This window comes from Periplaneta americana, chromosome 12 (assembly GCF_040183065.1).
Source record: "Periplaneta americana isolate PAMFEO1 chromosome 12, P.americana_PAMFEO1_priV1, whole genome shotgun sequence".
Taxonomy (NCBI): Eukaryota; Metazoa; Arthropoda; class Insecta; order Blattodea; family Blattidae; genus Periplaneta; species Periplaneta americana.
The window spans coordinates 46937446-46958397 of record NC_091128.1 but is presented as its reverse complement, the minus strand read 5'-3'; the positions used below and the strand labels follow the sequence as shown (position 1 = coordinate 46958397).

Here is a 20952-nt window from a genome sequence, read left to right as displayed (position 1 = left end):
TCAACATTAAGATACATCTTATCTCAAAATACAGGTAGTCGACAAAAATCAAAATCATTTTAAACCCAACATAAGTATGGAATCTGCTTAGAAGGCAGGCACGTGAGGTCTCTCAATGCTAATTTAAGTTAGTTACGCCTACATAAGATTGAAGTTAATTTAATATTATATAAGTTAAAAAATTTGTTTCAGTAATAAAAATAGGTTATATAGGCATACCTACATATCACTTCATCGAAGTGAGGTTATAAATATACGAATGTTACTACAGAAATACCTGAACTATAATATTACAGATATTAACGTATGGTACATATATGTAGCATAGAATTTTAATGCAATCAACAACTGTATTATTGGAGGCACTGGCAAACCTCTATTATTCGTTATTGTCAACCGATCATCCAAAAAATAAGCAATCTCAATAACAGTTTCCTTATCAAATCGGAACTTTTTTTTTTTAATTCTATATCATTATAAAATTCCACGGGACTGTCTTTAGGTCTATCTCTAATGTAGCGCTTTCGTACATTGTCCACTGATTGTGCTGCCTCTTCCGCACGTTCTAATAAATAATTCAACAACTCCAAGACGTTCGCCATTTTGCTATAAAGTGACACTTTCGGTTCAAAGTGTGGTCGGAAGTACACTTTCATCCAAAGTGTTCCTTTGCACCAAAGTGTCAACTGTGCAACGGAAAAGTGATACTTTGCGTCTTCCAAAGTACACTTTAATCGAAAGTGTCGACTATGAATACCAGCCTAAGAAACTGTGGTAGGCGGTATGTGAGACGAAAACAAATTTGTTGCGCCAGAGAAAGTGTATAAAGACTGTGTAATATTATAGTTATTTACTTGATTTTCAATATAAAAGCCCAAAACAATGGCCGAAAAATTACATTTACTAGTAAATGTACGGCTAAATTATTTTAATAAAACAATAATCGGTATTCAATCCACTTGAGCTGTCTTAAAAACAACCAATTCGGTTGTTGTTTTACCACTGTGCAAATTACTCGATACCAACCACGATTTGGATAAAGATATACATATTTTAACATTGACCTCGTTACACATATGCGCATACTTTACATAGAAGAAGCACTGACTTAAAAATGCTTCTCCTATAAAAATTAGTTTTTATGGCATGGATCCCTTTTCCACTGAGCTCCTCAATTTATATTAGAGTTTCAGAACTGAGTCTTGGACAACAATTTTACGTTACTGGTACGGACAGCTGTTAACTGTCAGCTTGTACCTCTAAGTATATGTGGATAACAGCCAATACGAAAATGTACACAAAAAACTGGATATTCAAGAATAGAGAGAAGCTAAGGGCATTCACCTTCACGAGAGCATAGCAATCTCCGCATTCATTTTTCTGAATACCCACGACTGAAAATGTCATGGTCAATACGTTACACGCTTCACATCCTATTCTAAGTGAAATGTATATATTTTTTGTCTTGAATTGTCTATTGTTTTCGATAACTCTGTCTGTAGAAGGTATACTTATAAACTTGTACAAAAACACATCATTTCAAACTTAAAAAAAACATACAATAGTATTTTGTGCGAGATCGTGCGTATTTGCTTGCTTCCCGCACAGAACCAATACGCGGTAAGTGTGAAATACCACATTCAGTATTCCCAACCTAACACACATAACAATTTCCCTCTTCTTACCGCTTAAGCGCGACACTCATTTTACTGCTTTAGGCTTTTAACATATTATTTTTAGAGACGTTTAACATAGTAATAATTACAAATTGGAAACTTACCACTGCAATTTCACCTAAATTGCACTGTTAATTATTGTTTTTAAATATTTGCAAAAATTAAGTAAACTCTACTACTCCACAAAAGTTATTGCATTCCTGATGCAAGTAACATTAAGGAAGCCGTGAAAAAATCAACAAGATTCCAGATGCCGATGTTATTACTGCAATATGTTACATAAATAATATTGTTAAAATATTAAAATGAAAAATAAATCATTACATAACCTTACCGTTTGTTTTAAGTTCGCATTTATAGACTGGGAGAAAAAAAAGACAGACGTATATCACGGCCTGCTGGAGTATAGTAAACACAGAAAACATTTTATAGCAACAATGTTGAAGATAGATATTTTGGTATTCCAAAGTTGCCGTCATTAAACAGAAACCAAGATGGAGATTTCATTGCAACTAATTAGAAATTCGTCTTTCAGGTATGTAATAAACGATCTTCGCACAAAATAATGTACGATACACGAGCGGTATGTTTGTTTTCATGTTCGAGGAAACGATTGAAAAAGCGAAACGTTGTGCTGTTAGGTTAGAATAGTTCAAAATCGAATACTAAAATAAAAAATGATTAGCTATATACCACTGAGAGTCTGAAGTATTGATAGATTTCATTACTAGATTTAAATATGGGGAATCCTTAATATGTTACATTAAAAATGATGGAATATCCATATAGGAAAAGGATTGAGAAGTTTAAAACAAATGTGTTTGGATCTACAATCCTGGGCTCCAATTATACCAGGGAAGTATACAATATACTAAGATCCATCCATAACCTTTCCTTGTTCAACCTGCGACGTAGGAAAAAAGATATTCGAGTTATCTCCATTAAAATAGGCCTACTGAAAATATCAGTTGTATAGAATCATAATGGAAACAGCAGATTCACTGGTTAATCCAAGTGATCCATTTGTTGCAGCAGATATGACACGATACCTAGATTTTGATAAACGAAATACTTTCTGAAATTTTCTGTAAAAATTCTCTTTCCATTAATAAAACTTCACATTCATTACCATCATGATCCAAATACAACAATATTCTTCAAAATAATCAGCTGCAGATTTGGCCCCATTTTGTTTTACTAGGCCTGCTAATCAATGGTTATCTCCTTTAACCCTTAAATTCGCAAAGTATCCTATGGGATACAACAGGTTAATAGGCTATATGCTATAATTTTAATAGAACAATAGAATAGTAATATACGTTACAAGAGCGGTATGTTGACGTTTTCATGGTCGAGGGAAAGATTGAAAAAGCGAAACGTAGTTGAGCTTTTTTAATTTCCGAGAAATTACCGCTCGTGTATCGTACATTATTTTGTGCGAAGATCGTTTATTACATACCTGAAAGACGAATTTATAATTAGTTGCAATGAAATCTCCATGTTGGTTTCTGTTTAATGACGGCAACTTCGGAACACCAAAATATCTTTCTTCAACATTGTTGCTTTAAAATGTTTTCTGTGTTTACTATACTCCAGCAGGCCGTGATATACGTCTGTCTTTTTTTCCCCCCCAGTCTATAAATGCGAACTTAAAACAAACGGTAAGGTAATGTAATGTAATGATTTATTTTTCATTTTAATATTTTAACAATATTATTTATATAACATATTGCAGTAATAACATCGGCATCTGGAATCTCGTTGATTTTTTCACGGCTTCTTTAATGTTACTTGCATCAGGAATGCAATAACTTTTGTGGAATAGTAGACTTTACTTAATTTTTGCAAATATTTAGAAACAATAATTAACATTGCAATTTAGGTGAAATTGCAGTGGTAAGTTTCCAATTTATAATTATTACTATGTTAAACGTCTCTAAAAATAATATGTTAAAAGCCTAAAGCAGTAAAATGAATGTCGCGCTTAAGCGATAAGAAGAGGGAAATTGTTATGTGTGTTAGTTTGGGAATACTGACTGTGGCATTTCACATTTACCGCGTATTGGTTCTGTGCGGAAAGCAAGCAAATACGCACGATCTCGCACAAAAAAATTGGTAGGAAAATTAAAATTTTACAATACTATAATATTGTACGACATATAAAATATGGACATTGCGATAGTTGTTTTCTTTACAGTCCGACACAGTTTAATAAACTAGTGTGAGAAATGACGTTTTGCCAATTTAATGGTTAACTCATCTACTATGGCCTGTTAGAGATTACCTTGGTTAACCTCCTATTTAAATCCTAACCAAGGTCGATGCACCGTAAAAATGCTTAATCAAGGATCAGGTGGAAATTTCAACAGGTGGTTACACTAACTGACGTTGATACACTTGGCCATAAGTATAGCTGTTCATATAATCCATATTTTACTATTTACTTAAAATTCTTCGGGGTAGTAACGAGGTAATTCTGGGTATAAATGTCCTTCTTACTCATTTTCTTTGAACTGCTTGAATTATTACTTCATAAAGTTTGAAGTCGCCGATTAGTAAAGGACAGATACAGTAACTACTGCCAATGCAAAATATTTCATTTCGAGTAGAAGTACGAAAAAATTTCATGAAGTAATTTTATTTTTAAGTCTTTTGCTTATGAGTGGTTTTTAGTTACGCGTATTTGCGTCAGTAGCGACCGGTGATCGAAATCCTCGGTGAGGCCAGATGCAACTAGTTTAAGTGCCTCCGATAGGAAATGTTTATTTATGATATTAATTATTATTGTTATTATATTATTAGTATCATGATTACTGTATTATTATTATTATTATTATTATTATTATTATTATAATTATTATTATTATTATTATTATTATTATTAGCCTACTATTGATGAAAAATAATGTCACTCACCAAATAAGCTGTTATGCTGTGAGTTTCAGTGATTGTTTCAGTGTGATGAAGCAACCCACATTATGTGTTGAAAATCCCCCCCCCCCTTTCTTTTTATTTTTTTCCTTTGACAGCAACAAACAAGGCCAAGAGAAGTTTATTTTACACCACATTACCACTTAACCATTTATGTTGCCCATACCAGAATGCAATAGAAACTCACGTTTTAAGATTATCCGTCAGAAAAATTGTCAGCGATGTCGTAGGTATCTCGGTAGTCTCTGTCTTTATTTAAAACTTCCTTTCTTTCAATATTATTTCTTCTTGAAAAAAGGACACTTTAACAATGAATTAACTGCTCCAGCATTATTTCTCGCGTTCGTTTCTGTTTATATTTTCCCGAAACACATAACAACATTGGCCCAGATTCACTACTGTACTACGAATTACAATAGTACAACACCCTCGCTTAAGTCATAAACTGAGACATAAGGGGAGGGAATAGTGTGGGTCTCTGCCTGCCAAAGAGCTGGAATTTGAGTTATTTATGGCCTATTTAGGAAGACAAGTCACCATTGCTATTCCCGCCCCACTCTACCCTTGAGGCCGGCCCATGGATGTGAGGAGTGAAACCTGACCAGGCCACGAGGCCAGACGAATTGTGCCTCGGCTACAACGTTTTAAGCGCAAGCTCAAACTCCGCGAAAATACAGGAAATTCAGAAGACAGACCCGGCACGAACGATTCTGGCCTCGGGAACAAATTTTACTGCAAAACAGGTCTATATACATCACAACCACACCCGGCACGAGCGATTCTGGCCTCAGGAGTCAATTTTACTGCAAAACAGGTCTATATACATCACAAAGTTTTAAAATGCTTCTACAGCGATATATGCTTCATTCAAATAACTAATACATTATATAAAAACACAAAATTTGATTTCTGTTAAGCCAAGTGACTGAGGCCCGGCCTCACTTGCCTCAGTCAATCAGCCGCCACTGATTTGCGTTATTTTAATATTATATGGTCCAACCATTAATTTTTTTATAGTATTTAGCTTGGAGAAATGGATGGAGTTTAACAACGTTTACCTTAGTTCGGCAGATGATGTTGCTAGTAGTGAAGCAAAATTAGCTTTGAGTGAAGGAAAACTATTGTACTGTGGGCATTCTTAAAAAACACTCAACCTTACAAACAATTTAACAGAAAAAATAACAGCTTTCTAGAAACGAAACATATTATGAAGATATCCCAACATCAAACGTTACCTTCTAGGAACACGAATGTATTGTACTGTATAAGTGTCGCAGATCTTTTTGGCACTTGTGAGGTAAGAAAAAGTTCTTTATGGTGGTGGTCCTCTGCAGGGGTGGGTCAAGCAATGGGCTGGGGTAGACGGGGGAGGATCAACGACATTAAACAAAAGTATGCTCAGTTGCTTAGAAGAAATTGACCTGTACGTGAGATGCCGCCGATACTTTTTAAACTAAAATATAGCAGAGAAAGAACAAGAGAGATCGTTCTCAATTTATACAATTTTAGCAGAGTAGACAAAAATAAGGTACAGAGAGTAGCAGAGGGAAACAAAGGTGAAGAGGATTTTGCGTGAACAGAAATAACATGGAGATGAAGGAACATGAATGAGTGCATCAGGAAAAAAAAACGGCAGATGGCAAAAGACCGCTACTAATATTGATGACTTTGAGAAATGCGTGATACAACGAACGATTCATGAATTCTATCTTTTGCACAAAATTTCTCCCACAATTTCGAAGTTATTACCCATTCTACGTAAAATCACCCATGATTGATTTGGGGGGTAAAGAGTATTTTAAGAGAACTAGAGTTCAAGTGTAAGAAGACGGAGAAAATAGAAGTGTAATAATCGAGAGGCAAAGAATATCATCTCTATCAGTCATAAAGTTTAGAGAGGAAGGCCGAGCCATCATCTACGGGGAAGATAACTATATACATAGAAGTCACAATGATAAGAGGATAGGATGGAGATCATAATAATAATAACAAATTACAATGAAAGCAGCAGTGATAGTGTAGTGGAAAAGAAGTTCCAACGAATGGGGACGTTAAGCTGGCGGCCCCATTGGTGTTATTCCACAGGAGTACGCCACGTGCCGGCACCGTGTTTCACTTTCTCTCTTCCTCACCTTCATCATCCTAACTCATTCCCTACAGTACACTTACACGAACACTAACACATACACTCACTCTAGTACAAAATACAATTCTTCACAGATACACATCGTGCATAACGTGGCTCGCCGAAGTGGTGTGCAACTTGAAAATGGGACACAGTCCTGCCATCTATCCGCAGTATGCGGAACCCGAATCACGCAAATGAAGTGAGTAGGTATTAGGTACATACACAATAAACGCACAGTGTGTAACGTTTTATTAGATTTGGTGTTCGTGACTTATTGGCATTATAGGTCTAATTACAGGAGTTCTGAGTGTACTTCTACTGTCACGGTGATTGGCAGCCTGCAGCTGGTTGGAAGACAACATGCAAGGTGAATAGTGACTCGCTTCTTTGCTTAAAATTTAAAATTTCAGGGGCCAAAAAGATTTGCGATACTTACACAGGCATGTTGTGGTACTTCAGTATTTATTCATTTAATTTGTCAAGTCACAGCCATACTTTCAAGAAGGAGTGATGATCTCACCTTAGTGTGCACCTTGTAGGCAGTGAAGATGGGGATGGTCCTCCGGTAACGAATATAGGAGGCGCCCTGCAGGGCGTTGCCCTTCATCTTTGTGACTTCGCGGTAGAGGTTGGTGCGGTCATAGAAGTGGAAACGAGCAAAGTCCAGCTCGCGGATGTAGCGAGCGTTGTTCATATGCCGCAGAAAGATGTCCACATCTTGCGTCGTGCAGAAACCTGGAGGCAGCCACAGGCAAGAATAACAGTTATTTCAACCCGCTACGTTCACCTCTCAGATGGCCAGGCTGGGAGAGCAAATCAACAGTGCTACGTAGTTGCAACCTACTTTCTCGTTTATCTTCGTCTTCACCATCACCATCACCATCATCATCATCATCATCATCATCATCATCATCATCATCATCATCATTAACATAATCTACACCTGTGGAGTAACAGCGCAGTAATGTCAAAGCAAGCGCATTTTTCTGACCTTGACGTCGTGCGCGGGCATTAAGCGCTAGGTATGCTAGGAAGAATAAGCAGCCTGTTGCATTAAGAAAACAGTGGTGCACAAACTTCAAACGGAACGTGAAATTTTATGGTTTCTTTCTGTTTGATATTATCTATATTGTCTGTAAAACAAAAGTACTAATACAAGTTTCTTAATATTGCAGTTGTGTTTTAAATGTTAGTAACATAATATAGAGTTAAGAAGGAATATTCACTTAAATTCCGTAGCAGTACAACTATACTGTACTAAATGGATGAAACACATCATTCACAAAGCAAAGTTACCTAGGTGCTGTATATGTTTTAACTGTAACTAATATTTTATAACAAAACTCTTATCGCATTATGCTTTTAAGGTGATATTGGTGAGCAACTTCGTATCATCAGAATATTAAATTATTTTGTCGAAATCTGAAGCTATAGAGCTGATATTTTTATAACACATGGGCACGTATCTTTTGTTTATGATGTAACAGTAGTTGCTTTGTTAATTCATTTCCTTACAAACATTTTCCATGCGAATATTTTCAAAATTCCCAATACGCTATCTTCAATATTACGTATTTACGATATATTACATTTACGAAAACATTGTTTCAGTACCTGTAAGGCTACTAAATAAACATATATCAAAATTTCACTTTTCTGTAAAAAAAAAAAAAAGTTGAGAAAATATTCATTTTGAATTAAAAAGCAAACTTGTGAAAAATGAGGATTAAAATTAAAACTTACATTCTTATAATGCACTTGTACTTCTTAGACAAACCTAAAAATTAACATGGATACAGTTTTAATAAGTTCTCTTCCCTTTATCTATTGAATCAGTGCTGGCCATCCCTGTATATAGCTCGACCAAGCGGCATATACTACCTCTTTCGTCTGTCTCTTTCCTTTCCGCTGTAAAGCGCTCAGGCTCTTCTAAGCTCTAAAGCGCGCGATTACCCATATGGGCATCAATTGACATGACTGAGTTAGCGCATCTAGCCGCGAAACCAGGTGACCCGGGTTCGATTCCCTGTCGGGACAAGTTACCTGGTTGAGGTTTTTTCCGAGGTTTTCCCTCAACCCAATATGAGCAAATGTTCGATAACTTTCGGTGCTGGACCCCGGACTCTTTTTACCTGCATTCTCACCTTCATCTCATTCAGACGCTAAATAACCTAAGATGTTGATACAGCGTCGTAAAATAACCTACTAAAGAGATCATTCATCATTATCATCATCATCTTAGAAGAAGGATCTTGTGAGGAGTGAGTACATATTTGACCAGTACCGAGAGTCGTCGATCATGTAGCAATGCCGACACGCACAAGATAAAGGACGATGGACTATACCCAGTTGTCTTGGGACTAAGATAAATCTTCATTTTTCCCTACATATTGTGACATACATAATGTAGGGAAAAATATTTATTTTAGTCCTGTTGGCCCGAGAGCATATTATTTATTAAAATTAATTAATTCCCACACACTTGAAGTTGTATAAGGCATTGATCTGCTTAATTCCCGATTTAATTCACCTTCAGACTTTTATTCAAAATGTTCATATCGCTGCATTATTAGGCTTAATGGTAACAGTTTTCCGCACTATTAGTCTTTGTAAAATCACATGCTGGTGAAGAATGAATCGAAAGAACATGGCCTGATGTATCAGGGAGAAACAAATTTAATACTTTTGCGTGTTTCTACATTAATAATAATAATAATAATAATAATAATAATAATAATATTATTATTATTATTATTATTATCATTATACACTCTAGGCCTACTCTTATTACTTTGTTAAATCTGAAATATTCTTTATTACCTCAGAAATTTACTCAATTTTTCCAAACTATTTTCACTAACAGTTCCGCATCATTTCTTATAGCCTATGCCATTCTGTCGTTCAGTTTCAGAATTTTCTCTTCCATAAATAATAAATTATTTTCAGAAATGTTGAGCGTCCTTCACATTTATTTTTAAATTGATATGGGCGTTTACAAACGTACAATTTGGGACTGTATGTTACGTTACGAAGTTGGTACTGATAATTTTGTCGTGAGCGTCATTAAAGAACAGGATTCATGAACAAAATATTGAATTTACTAGTAATTAGCCCATATTTGTCTCACTGGAAAGCAGCCTTAAGCATATCATTACTATATGAAAAAAATATTGCCTAATATGGAACACTCCTGAGTAATTGTAACATCAGTATGATTTTAGAACTACAAACAAAACTTTTGGAATTACTTGAAAAGGGAAATTCAATCAGAAAATGCATTCGTACAATAAAAAATGTGCGCTGTGTCAAGGATACATAGATACATAGAATTCTTCACTCTGTAAAGTTGTGTTGGTTTGAATATTATATTTTTATTTTTGGTTCACAAATGGATAGAGTCTATGTTCAGTAATGTCCATTTTGAACTTAGAAATTACAAGGAGTAAAGAAAAGTAGGGATCAAGGAAGATTAACTGCAGAAAACTCATAAAAAACATTTAGAACTGGAAGAAAAAATGAGCAATATTATGGAAAAGCATCACGGAAGAGAAAAGGAAATCTTGAAAAAATTTTCTAAAAAACTATAAAGAATGAAGGATATAATGATAATAAATCATTTAAGATACGAGAACTAGAAACTAAGTCTTCAATATGGAATTTACAAGTGAGGTTACGTGTGTGCGATACTAAAGAATGGAACGATATATATTATGTTTCCTCCTTTCAGGTATTTTTCTTTGCCTCCATAGCAACAGCAGTAGTTCGCCAACACCGTGGCTATAATCGGTTCATAATAACTTATCTTGCTTTGAATACATATACTTGATGAATCACAAGGAAGAATTCACGTATAAAACACTACAAAAACCACCTGTTTATTCCTCCTGAAAGAAAACCAGGTAAATATCTAAAGCTGGGTCTACACTATATAACAAAACACGTTATATAACAAACTTTGTATGCAACATGTTTCTTTAACTTGCTATGTTTTTTTTTTATTTTAGTAGGTTATTTTACGACGCTTTATCAACAGCTTTGGTTATTTAGCGTCTGAGTGAGATGAAGATGATAATGCCGGTGAAATGAGTCCGGGGTCCAACACCGTAAGTTACCCAGCATTTACTCATATTGGGTTGAGGGAAAACCCAGGAAAAACCTCAACCAGGTAACTTGTCCCAACCGGGAATCGAACCCGGGCCACCTGGTTTCGCGGCTAGACGTGCTAACCGTCACTCCACAGGCGTGGACAACTTGCTACATGTTATATTTGTGTTGGTATCAAAATAACATTCTTGTAGCAAATTATATAACTCGATAAATGAAATAAATGTCACGTTTAAAAATGGCGTCGAGGGCAGAAGATGTAGTTCTTGCTGCTGCTGCTGCTGCTGCGTGTGTGATTCTGGCAGGAAGTAGTAGGCCTTGTAAACGAAAATGTTGGGTGCGACCATCTTTACAAGCTATAAAACAATAAAGTAGAAGTAACCTTTTAGCAGATCTTAAGAGAGATGCTACTGGTTCCTTGGCAGAAGAACTTGGATGTGATGGAAGTTTCAAAAACTTTCCCAGAACGATCAGTTCTGATTTTGAATATCTTACAAACGTAATCGGACATAAGATAAGTAAGAAAGACACTTCATTTAGAGATGCAATACTGGCGAGAGAAACTATTACTTCAAATTTCTTCCAGGTGGAGATTCCTACAAAATTTTAAGCTATTTGTTCAAATTCTCCAAGCAGAGCATATCCAAGATTGTGCCAGAGTATTTGAAGCTATCACTGCCTCATTTTGTCTCTTAAAAACAAGAGCATCTTGAAGTACACCCATTTTGATTTGTAGTGAGCGTTTTCTCCATATCCACTTTTCCCTTTCTTTAACTCTATCTGGAACTAACCAATAAAATTCTCATTTTCTTTTCAACCTCTTGCACATCCATTTTCATATTAACACCCAATTCCAGCCCATGCGTCGTGTTTTTTATTGTCTTTGTAGTCCATATCAGTCGCGGATCCCATAATTCCCGTTTTTCTCTGTACAGCTCAATTAACTCATAAGTTGCAGTCTTGTTCCACTCCATCATGCCAAGCTGACTTCGGAACACAGATGAATAATCACGCCAAGCGCACAGAGAATGCATACAAGACACTACGCAATAATGCAAAACACATGACGTGATGATTCCAGCAAGACTCAGCTCGCAACTTTTTGTGCAGCGGGTGTGTTCTATAACAAGTTACATGATGCGCAAACATGTTATATAACGATATTTTATAACATCCTTTGATCTTTACCGACACCCGATGGATGACATATAACTTCAATAATTTCGAGGGAAAAATTGTTCCGGAGCCGGGTATCGAACCCGGGACCTTTGGTTTAACGTACGTACGTCCCGGGTTCGATACCCGGCTCCGGAACAATTTTTCCCTCGAAATTATTCAAATCAACTTTACAGGGAGTTATACCTGAAATCTTGATATGCAACATATAACTTGATATATAGCACAAAAAACTCATGTTATACAGGGACATCATTTTATTTTTACTAACATTTCTAATATTAACCTCGCTATACCTTTGGATTATTCATTGAGACCCTGAAACACCGTTTGCTACCCCCTTCCACGACTGGAGTTCGATGATACTGGCGTAATATACAAACAAATCACTTTACTAGGTATAGGAGGGAAGAAAAGTAGTTCATCCATTTACGTAAACTTTGATAATTTTCATTACGTGTTTGCTTAATCAAAATACAGTATTAACAATGAGTGTTTTTACTCACGAACTGAGCTTTCCATGCGGACGCATTCATTATGCAGTGTATATTATACTGTCTACAGCACATTAGCGTACACTACAAAGAATGAAGTTAAATTGGAAAAATAATCACATTTTTTAAAATGGTGGCCGTCCATTTCGATACAGGCTTCAGATCCAATATGCACATTATCGTACTATAGACTATTGTACGTAATTTCAATTATCAGGTTCGTACTTCGTATCAATAACTCCTGTTGAAATAATTCTGTACCTACTCTATAAAAGAGACCTTACGTACTGTAAATTCAATCTTCACTTCTGCCCAATCCTAAAAGATAAAATTACTCAGACATGCTATCTGCTGTCCGTCCAAGTGGTTACATCGCAGCGTCGTAGAAAGGGAGGAAATCACGTGACAATTAGTTACTTAACGAGGCCCTTTTATTTAAGTTATTTTAAACAGTTGTATAATATCACGCAGATGTCCAATTCCTAACAGAAATTAATGTTCTCAGAAAAGAGCTAAAACAGCCCAGCCACTAGCATTTAGAAGCAGGTGGGGGAAACCGGGATGCAACATAGGCATGTGGAAAATGATACAATATTGAAAGCCCTTTCGTCACTGGAAAACGCAAACATATTTTTGGAACGTACTGTTTACTATGACCGTAAGGCTACTATGACTGTATATGCGGTCTTGGATCTGTATGAAGGACGGTTGAACTTCATGAGTAGAAGGGGTGGGAGTGAAGTACATTAAAAGACACAGGTACAATAAAAATTGAAGTAAAAATACAATGATGTCCCGGTATAACATGTTCTTCTCGTTTCTGCAACAAGTTATATAACTTTGTTATATAACGTGTTTTGTTAAATATAGTGTGAACCCAGCTTAACATCCTTCGCAGGATATGAACCCATAAATCCTGGCTCTAATGACCAGTGAGGTAAACACTAGACAATTTTGTAATAGAGATGCACATGTTTTCTCACCTTGGGAATCGAGTTGGGACCGATGACTAAACTACATTCGCTCTACTTGAACTTTTAGCAGACTAGTGGGAAAAGAATAAACAATTTATTCCGTGCAGTCTAACGTGTTCCATGAGGAATCGTATTAACGGAATACATATTCATAAAGGCCATTTAACAAGCACGACATATCGGCATGGATGTAAACACTTCCAATTTTTGATATTCATATATTCTGTGTGATTCTCTCATAGACAACATGAAACAAACCAAATACGTTCGCACCGCGAATTTACCGCACTATTCCAGTTTTGTTAAAATTTACGCTTCGTTCGCTCCTCACACTTCTTTTAAAACATAGCTATTATATTCATGGAATATTTCAGCATAAACAAGGCTTGAATTGACATTATTATAAGGCAGTGATGTCAAAGCAAGCGCATTTTCTGACCTTGACGTCGTGCGCGGGTAGCAAGCGCTAAGTATGGAAAGAGGAAGGGTTGTGTATGTGAATAAGCAGCATCTTGGATTAAGAAAACAGAGGTGCACAAACTTCAGACGGAACGTGAAATTTTATGTCGTTATTTTTTTTAGGCTTCTTTCTGTTTGATAGTAACAGGAGAGTGGAGAAAGTTACACAACGCAGAGCTGCACGCATTGTATTCTTCACCTGACATAATTAGGAACATTAAATCCAGACGCTTGAGATGGGCAGGGCATGTAGCACGTATGGGCGAATCCAGAAATGCACATAGAGTGTTAGTTGGGAGGCCGGCGGGAAAAAGACCTTTTGGGAGGCCGAGACGTAGATGGGAAGATAATACTAAAATGGATTTGAAGGAGGTGGGATATGATGGTAGAGACTGGATTAATCTTGCTCAGGATAGGGATCAATGGCGGGCTTATGTGAGGGCGGCAACGAACCTCCGGGTTCCTTAAAAGCCAATAAGTCAAGTAAATAAGTAAGTATCTATATTGTCTGTGAAACAAAAGTACTAATACTAATTTCTTAATATTGCAGTTATGTTTTAAATGTTAATACCATAATAAAGAGTTAAGAAGGAATATTCACACAAATTCCATAGTAGTACAACTACATTGTACTAAATGGATCAAACACTTCATTCATAAAGAAAGTGATATCCCAAAAAAAAAGAGATTGAGTATGACATGATAAGTTGGAATTGATATTGATGGTACCTTTAGCCTTATAAAAGTAATCAATAAACTAATCAAAACAATATTACAGTACAGAGCAAAGTTACCTAGTTGATGCATATGTTTTAAGTGTAACTAATATTCCATAACAAAACTCTTATCGCATTATGCTTTTAAGGAGATATTGGTAGCAACTTCCTATCATCAGAATATTAAATTATTTTCTCGAAATCTGCTGAAGCAATAGAGCTGACATTTTTACAACACATGGGCACGTATCTTTTGCTTATGATGTAACAGTAGTTGCTTTGTTAATTCATTTACTTACAAACATTTTTCATGTGAATATTTTCCGAATTTTCAAAACACTATCTTCAGTAATACATATTTACGGTATATCAGATTTACGAAAACATTCTTTAAGGGTACTAAATAAATAGGCCTATATCTGAAAAATTCACTTTTCTATTAAAAAAAGTTGAGAAACTATTTCTTTTGAATAAAAACTGAAACTTGTGAAAAATGAGCATTAGAATCAAAACTTACATTCTTATAATGCACTTATACTTCTTAGACAAATATAAAAATTAACATCGATACAGTTTTAATAAGTTCTCTACCCTTTATCTACCGAATCAGTGCTGGCCATCCCTGAATATAGCTCGACCTCTTTCGTCTGTCTCTTTCCTTTCTCCTGTAAAGCGCTCAGGCACTCCTGAGTTGTAAAGCGCGTGCTTGCTCCTATCGGCATCAATTGACATGACTGTTATAAGGTATGTTGCATGAGACTCTCCTACAGACCACAATGCAACCGATGATCAGTAAAGAAATAACAGCGCATGTTTCAGATAATCTAATTCAAATCGAATTGGACACAGCCAGAGAAGAACCTACGCAGGGAGTAGGCCTATGAATGTTAAAATGAAACAAAACTTTTTCATGGAGATATAAGTTGTTAATAGTTGTGTTCCCCATTATAACTATTAGAAGAATATACGCAATCTTTTGAACTAAGCCTGACTGACCCGAGCGCTCACGGAAATACCCGATTCGAACTTAGTCTCTGAGACGCCGGCCACTTTCATTTTTACCAAGTGTACCAATTGGTAGAAGTGTAGATGCACCACAAAGAAGCGTTATATTATACAACATTTATGCAGGGTGTTAAAAAAAAGTATCAAATATTTTAGGAGGTGCTAGTATGCATCAGAACAAGGAAAAAATGTCCAATAAACATGGGCCCTACAACACATACTTTCTGAGATCTGAACACTTGTTCATATGAGATGCTCAATGTGACGTCCATTCATGGCAATGCATTCCTCTGCCCTTCGACGTAAGGAATCACGCACTCTTTGAAATTGACCTGGTTGTTCTTTATAACCAAACGTCTATGGGATTTAGGTTTGGGGAACGGGCAGGCCAAGGTGTGGGGCTTCCCCAATCAATCCAGCGGTCCTGAAATGTCAGCGTCAGGTGTTCACCCTCATTGCGGAAAAAATGTGCTGGTGTGCCATCATATATGTACCACATCTGTAGTCTTTGCTGACATGGCACATACTCCAGCAAGGTAGGCAATGCATTAATTAGAAAGTCCTGATAACGTGCCCCAGTTAATCTCTGTGGTAGCACGTATGGCCCTTAATCTATCGCAAAGAACGCCTGCCCATACATTGATTAAGAATCGGTGCTGTGCCTTATTTCTTCAACTGCATGGGGATTTTCATCAGCCCACACATGCTGATTACGAAAATTTACAACACCAACTCTGCTGAACCCCGCTCATATCCGCAACCAAAATTTTGTTTTCAGTATTCTTGCGACGTATCATTATTCCATGTCAGGGGTGTCAACCACGGTATGATTATCTGGTAGTCTACTGTACTGCAGGCAAGAAAAATCCATTGCCATGAATGGACGTCACGTTGAGCACCTTCTATGAACAAGTGTTCAGATCTCAGAAAGTATGTGTTGTAGGACCAATGTTTAGTAGATATTTTTTTCCTTGTTTTGATGCATACTATCACCTCCCAAAATATTATATACTTTTTAACATCCTGTATAATGATTACGTAAATAATGTCTATAGATTGCTATTGTAGATAACGTAAGCTGTGATTAGTAATTCATGCTAATTTATGATTAATATTATTATTATTATTACTATTATTATTATTATTACAAGGATTATATTGAAGGAGGGGTAGGAGAACTATGCCTTATGTCGATGTAGATTTTGTTACTCTGACAGTGAAAAATTAGAGAAGGGGAAATTATTATGGATAAAAGAACACTCAAATCTAAATATGTAATTTTTTCAAAAAGTTCAAGCGGGGGTTCAAACTCGGTAACCCTAACCTCTTTGCGAACGCCCCTGGTGTAACATGAAATATTGAAGTACTACTCGTTCTCCTTATGATTCCGTCCACAAAATGCTGAAAATTCGAATTGAGCCCTTTTCCCTATCGCGTATTCGGCAGTAGACTACTTTTTACCGGTAGATCTCATTACGCAAGTCTAAGCCAGGGTGTAGCTTTGACGTTGTCAGGAAGTCAAGGTCGTGGGGGCATGGTTGTTCGGTCGGTCTCAGTCGGATGTCTTGTGTCGATCTACGTCACGATATTCTATGTGTTTAGACTTCAAGTTTTTCACAAAACATATCTACATCGCAAGGTGAAAGAGATTACAAACATGAAAGAAAGAAAATATCATGTTTACAACTCATAAGGCGGAAGGACGCGCGATTTCCGATGGGATAGATAACGTATTTCTCCATTTGTGTAATTATTCCGGCCTCACTATGGCCCTGAGATTTTATTCAGCGGGTAACAAAAATTAGTGCCGGTATATAACAGGGGTAGGCCTATTTTCCCAGGGATAAAGGCGGCATTCACATTCCTACTGCTACTAATACTGATAACTTTCACTTGCAACAGTGAAATAGTAACATGCCTTAGAAGAGCGGTATGTTGAAGTTTTCATGTTCGAGGAAAAGTTTGAAAAAACGAAACGTAGTTGAGCTTTTTTAATTTCCGAGAATTGAAAGAAAACATACCGCTCGTGTATCGTACATTATTTTGTGCGAAGATCGTTTATTACATACCTGAAAGAGGAATTTCTAATTAGTTGCAATGAAATCTCCATCTTGGTTTCTGTTTAATGACGGCAAATTTGCAAAACAAAAATCAACATTGTTGCTTCAAAATGTTTTCTTTGTTTACTATACTCCAGCAGGCCGTGATATACGTCTGTCTTCCCCCCCCCCCCCAGTGTATAAATGCGAACTTAAAACAAACGGGTTCCTTAATGTTACATGCATCACGAATGCAGTAACTTTAGTGGAGTTGTAGAGTTTACTTAATTTTTGCAAATGTTTAAAAACAATAATTAACAGTGCAATTTAGGTGAAATTGCAGTGCTAAGTTTCCAATTTATAATTATTACTATATTAAACGTCTCTAAAAATAATATGTTAAAAGCCTAAAGCAGTAAAATCAATATGTCACTTAAGCGGTAAGAAGAGGGAAATTGTTATGTGTGTTAGGTTGGGAATACTGAATGTGGAATTTTAGACTTTCCGCGGATTGGTTTTGTGCGGAAACCAAGCAAATACGCACGATCTCGCACAAACGTTATTTTTTGCATTATATAGAAATAATGGTAAAACACAAAATTAAGGAAAATAACATACAAAAGCAGAATGTAAAATGTCCTTTCTTAGTGAATTTCAAGTTTATTAAGGCCAAAATTTGGTCAAAGTAAGAATTGTAGTATGAATGGCAAATAACATACATACATTTAAGCACTTCGCAATTGGTTTATTTTTATTTATTTAGTTTATTGCTAGTAAGTTTGAAATGAATACAAATTAATAAATACAATGAAAGATAAACTATCCCACTCCTGAATGAGTAAGACTCGTGCTCAGGAGGGGATATACTGGTTACGATGCAGTTGTTTACAACTTCACTCTTATGTTGGACGCCATTAATATTACAAACATTATTCAAATAGAATGTTGTTGCAAGAGAAAGCCATTAATAAATCGGTTTAAAATGAGCGCATCTGAAAATGTGGAGGAAGCTGCGTTACTTACCCTCATGCCATACAAATCCAGTAAGTTGTACAAGAAAACTTACGGAAAGTTTGGAAGTTGGTACGAGAAGAAGAATGTACTCGTACCTACGTACTATTACAGAATAAGTTGCTTTAGCATATTTCTCAGAGATATCTGTTGCAGAAGAATACTTAGAGAATTCAATAGAAAACAAGAATAAAACTGCAAACCTGATTCTCGGGAAGAAAGAACATGCTGTCAAGAAAGAGAAACAATCAACAAGCAACAATGCGATTCAAGAATGCCTCTCATATCGAAGTCCTTCAAGAAGAAGAAAGATATAGTCGTGTCGCTGTTATTTCCGGTGTGACTCCTCCCCTTTGCTTACGTCTTAAGAAGTGAAGGCTCTATAAAGTCTAGGTAGGTAGTATCGTTCGCCATTTTTGTTTTTTCGGTCCCGAGCTACCAGATGAGGATCTATTTGCCACACCGTTAAACATTATCATGTCGTAGCTCCTATGATAATAAATCAAACGCACTGTAATTCAGCAAATAATTGAGCGGCAAATAACGTCCTCGTGTAATTTCTGCGAACGCCAACAAAGAAACAAAATGGCGGGAGATTATATTAAGTATTTATCGAGCCACAGAAAATTCATTACATCATCAATAGCGAATGACAAGACGCACACGTTTAAATGTAGCCGACCTGCAACGTGATTGGCTGCCGGAAATAAGAACGACGGGACTATAGTATGTTACATCTCCTAATTTCTAACTTTAATAATAATTGTATTGTCAGTATTTACGAAAATAATGAAGAGTTTTGAAGTCTTTGTTTTGAATATTTTCACTTTAAGACAGAGTGATCAAAGAAACTTTAATGCGTAGAAGTCATTTCGAAACTAAAATGACAACACTGAAATGTGACTATTAGAGCACGGCTGACTAAACAGTTATTTCTCTTAAAGGCCAATGAGATCAACAAAACAGAGAGCTATGAAACTTCTTACAATATTATTATTCGCTATACTGGAGAATTAGCACGGTCACTTTGAACCGTGCCGTTACGTTTACCACCAAATTTAAGTAAATACACAATGTCACCAACATAAGAACATGACGTTGGTGTGTGGCGTAGTTGGCGGGAGAAATTTTTTCTCTCTCTGTCTACCTCCTTCGTTCTGAACATTATTGAGAGATAGCACCACTGTTAGCGACAATGTGTATTTGCGTAAATATTGCGAGTAAATTATGACGAGTGCCTTAGATGAGAGGCTCGGGACAGAAACAGTTTTGCTGTAGCGCATGTGCGGACCTCTCATGCAGTGGGAGCGTGATCCTTACTTGAATTTATTTTTGTGTGTACTTGCAGATTAAATGATTGAGATCCCTTCTTGCTCCGGTTACAGGCCTTGCATTTACGAAGGTTATGTTATGTTAGGTTAGCTTAGATTAGCTTAGCTTAGGTTAGGTTAGCTTAGGTTAGGTTAGATTAGATTTGGTTAGGTTAGATTAGTTTTGGTTAGGTTAGCTTAGCTTTGGTTAGGTTAGGTTAGGTTAGGTTAGCTTTGGTTAGGTTAGGTTAGCTTTGGTTAGATTAGCTTGATTTGATTCGTCCATGTAGTAGTTAAAATTATATAATATGACAGATTTTGATTCGTAATATTGTTAAAAAATAATAGGCCTATAATGAAAGCGGTGAATAATTTCATGGTCCTTAAATTTTTTTTCGTAAAAGGCTAGGTATTTTTCTATAGGCCAGAAATAAAACAGCAACGCCGTCATAATTACGTACTTTACGCTTTGGCGAACATTAACCGGAAATTTAATTTCCGTCATTTTAATTGTATTCCGTGAAAGACACCTTTTTTCCTGTTAATTTCCTTGTGATAACCTAGTTTATTATCTTATTACATCTTCATTTTCTTTTAATGCATTCAAAAAACCGCCGTTGTACTACATAAAACCTTGAACTTGACTAATGGAGTGAATTATTTAAGAATATAGTCGCGAATTTGACTACCACCATTTCGATTATATTTTGTTTGATACGGCTCGGTACGGCCCGGTGACTAGTGGCCAGCGAGTAGAGTCGACTATCGATATTGGTCTGCCGTGCGTATTATCCAGTTGTTCCTTATTATTATTAGTATTATTATTATTATTATTATTTTATTGGTATTAATATACTACATTCCAACCAACTTAAGACTCACTCTTAGCATAAACAAGTCTATATTACTCCTCTCACGCGCTTGACTAA

At 36.1% G+C, this 20952-nt stretch overlaps 1 protein-coding gene across 1 annotated transcript in view; it reads right to left on the bottom strand.

Annotated features, from left to right (window-relative positions):
- Positions 1–20952, bottom strand: part of LOC138710380 (protein THEM6) — a 54097-nt gene that overhangs the window by 15099 nt on the left and 18046 nt on the right. The window contains exon 3 of the mRNA XM_069841260.1: positions 7256–7470. Coding sequence (XP_069697361.1) covers positions 7256–7470 — 215 coding nt within the window. The remainder of the gene's footprint in view (positions 1–7255; positions 7471–20952) is intronic.